General features: G+C 40.8%; 1 protein-coding gene across 1 annotated transcript; it reads right to left on the bottom strand.

Moving 5' to 3' along the window:
* Nucleotides 1-1,761: 1,761 nt before the first annotated feature.
* Nucleotides 1,762-2,739, bottom strand: LOC126082901 (olfactory receptor 1L3-like). The gene has a single exon (XM_049896030.1). It carries the CDS (start codon nucleotides 2,737-2,739, stop codon nucleotides 1,762-1,764), a length of 978 nt encoding a protein of 325 aa, XP_049751987.1.
* Nucleotides 2,740-3,000: the final 261 nt, after the last annotated feature.

Raw genomic sequence — 3,000 nt, 5'->3', positions numbered from 1 at the left:
GGAATATAAGTACTCCCTCCTCTCCCTAAAGGGCCAATATCCTTCTGCCCCCTTGTTCTTCTTCATACATTGACTGGAGTGGTGCTTGGTGGTAGCAGCCCTTGTTACTGATACCTCCCCTGAAGCTCTGAGGGTTGGTGGCTCAATTTTAACTGCAGGGACATCTTTTAGAATGTAAGGATTAGCATCCTATCCTAAGTTTTGGACCTTAGCAGCAGTTCTGGAATAACAGTATACTTTCCACTGGAGAATCTGCTGCAGGGGAATTCCCATGGGCATCCTCAGCCTAGTAGTCCCCAACCTCATGTCATTTCATGATTCTTCTTTCCTTGAAAACTTAGCAAGAGTGCACTGGGAATGAACTTGGGTTCTTGAGATACTCATAGCCCTTTCTGAGCAAAATGGCCTCACTTGAAACCCTGCAGAGAGAAATCGACCACCAGTGCCTAAAGCAAGCCCTAGGCCACATTCATGGTGACTAATGGATGGAACAAGTCTAGATGTCAGCCACAAATTCCAACACAGTACCAGGGATAGACTAGACGAAAAATGAATTGCTCTTTATTTAGGGACATCAAGGGGGAGTTTCATTAGCTGTGGGAATTTAGAAACAGGAGTTGGAGGGACAGCTAGCCCTGGGTATTGAGAAACAAATGAATTGGGCTAAAGTATAAATCAGAAGTGACTGAGAAATTATTTCATTGGTTTGAGAAAAACTCAGAATTGGGTTGTAATCAGGTAGGCTGAAGGCTCAAAGTCAAAAATAAACGAGAGAGAAAGAATCGCAGAGAAAGAGAATCACACTAAACGGCTGTTTTTCTTAAAAATACACTGTAGGTTATTTCATCTGAATGCTTTCCTAAGTCATATAATTCATTCCTTAATTAAATTAAGAGCTTCAGGCACTTATTAGTAATTTCCATCCATTGATTTTTTACTGTCTCCAGTAATAATAGGAAGGATTTCTGATTATATGCAATAAACATTATTTTATTCTTAAAAAAAGGACAACAGAGAGAAGAGCACACTGGCAGTGAGCCTCAGGAAGAGTCAGGAAACAAATGTGCCTTGAACATATGAGGGGGAGAAAGAGTAGTAGAGACCCAAATATGGATAGAAGCATTGAGCTGTTTTGCTAACAGTCAATTAGATGATTTGATATTATTGTTTATGAATCTAATGACTCCAGAGCCTAGGACATCCAGCTACTGGAAGAAGCAAAAGAAGGGATCATAGTCCTATTATGATGTGATTGGAATTGGAGACACTGCAGTTGGAGAGCTCCTAGTCTGACGGGACACACACACACACACAGATATCCCTGAAAAAAACTTCTAACAGCTTCAAATAGAACAGAATAGCTATATATGATACGTGTATGTAGATTTCTATATAGGTGTGTACGAACATTATCTGGTAATTAAGGTGGCCGAGCATGGGTGAATCTATAATGGGAAGATTTCGGAAATATAGGACATTTCAAATAAATATGGAAGGAATAAAAGGAATGCGATATTCTCAAATAGGTAAGAATTATGGCATGAGTCTATGGTGGTAGGTTGGATATTAAGACAGGTAGAACTATTCAATCAGGGGATGACAAGAGACCACCAGGTGGGAGGTGGAAAACTACAGGGTGCAGCAACAATTGATTAAAGAGCGTTTTTCAAAAAAAAAAAAAAGACTTGCACCAGCTGCAGTTTTACACACATGCACACACACGCACACACACACACACACACACACACATACCCCTTGTAATCATGGTCCAGGGATTTTGTTAGATTCTGTAGAAGAAAGCTTATCCGTTTGAGACTTAATCCTGCTTATCAATTTCTCTAAGCCCCGTTTCATGTCTTTGTTCCTTAGACTGTAGATAAATGGGTTTAACATCGATGTCAATACTGTGTAGATGATTGTTGCTATCCGGTCGTTAACATTATAGCTGGACAAGGGCTGGAAATAGACATAGATAATTGTTCCATAAAATAGAGTGACCACAGTGAGATGAGAGCTGCAGGTGGAGAAGGCTTTGTGTTTTCCAGCAGCTGAGGGCATCTTGAGAACTGCAATGAGGATTTGCAGATAAGAGATGATGATACAGACAAAAGGAGCCATCACAGAGACCAGCCCTTCCGTCATGGCTGCAAGTTCACTGATGGAGGTAGAAGAGCAGGACAGTTTCAGAACTGGGCTAACATCACAAAAAAAGTGATGGATAACATTTGAAGCACAAAAGGTGAGGCGATTCACCAGGAGGACATGTAGGAGGGAGTGGAGACAGGAGAAAGCAATGGAAAATGACAGTAGCAACACACAGCGTCTGTGGCTCATAACAGTGACATAGTGGAAAGGATTACAAATAGCTACATAGCGGTCAATGGCCATCACTGCCAGGAGATAACTGTCCATGTTTCCAAAGACTAGGAAGAAATACATCTGTGTCAGACATTCAGCATAGGCAATAGTCTTAGTCTCTGATAAGAAGTTCATCAACATCTTGGGGACTATGACTGTCGTGTAGCAAATGTCAGCAAAAGACAAGATACTTAGAAAGAAATACATGGGATTTTGGAGCTTAGGATCAGAGCGGATGGCCAAAATAATGAGCAAGTTTCCCATTAAGGTGACGAGGTAGATTATGAAAAAGAGGGCAAAGAGTGGTTTCTGGTCTTCAGGCTGAGAAGAAAGTCCCAAAAGGATGAATTCAGAGAGTCTTGTTAAGTTAAACATTCCCATGGACGTGTGTGCACCTGCAGGTAAATAACACTGTCAATTAATGGCTCTTATGTCATCTGGAACATGCATCTTCCCATCTTATTCTCACACTGAGCAGTTATTAATAGAGAATTTACTCAGAAGTTTGCTTTTCTTCCAGAATATGGAAAATTCAGAGCCAAAAATATGTTTTCACTTCTTTTTAAATCTTTGAGATAGAAATATATGGAAAACAGACACAAGAGTGGGGCGGGGGAGGGGGGAAGACAGAGATTCCGCTTT

The sequence above is a fragment of the Elephas maximus genome, chromosome 9, assembly GCF_024166365.1.
Source record: "Elephas maximus indicus isolate mEleMax1 chromosome 9, mEleMax1 primary haplotype, whole genome shotgun sequence".
In the NCBI taxonomy this organism is placed as follows: domain Eukaryota; kingdom Metazoa; phylum Chordata; class Mammalia; order Proboscidea; family Elephantidae; genus Elephas; species Elephas maximus.
Note: the sequence above shows the minus strand (reverse complement) of the source record. Positions and strands in the feature narration are given on the sequence as shown.

What these genes read in the sequence shown, in the direction of transcription:
- LOC126082901 (XM_049896030.1), bottom strand. Translation starts at nt 2,739, where the DNA reads ATGGGAATGTTTAACTTAACAAGACTCTCTGAATTCATCCTTTTGGGA.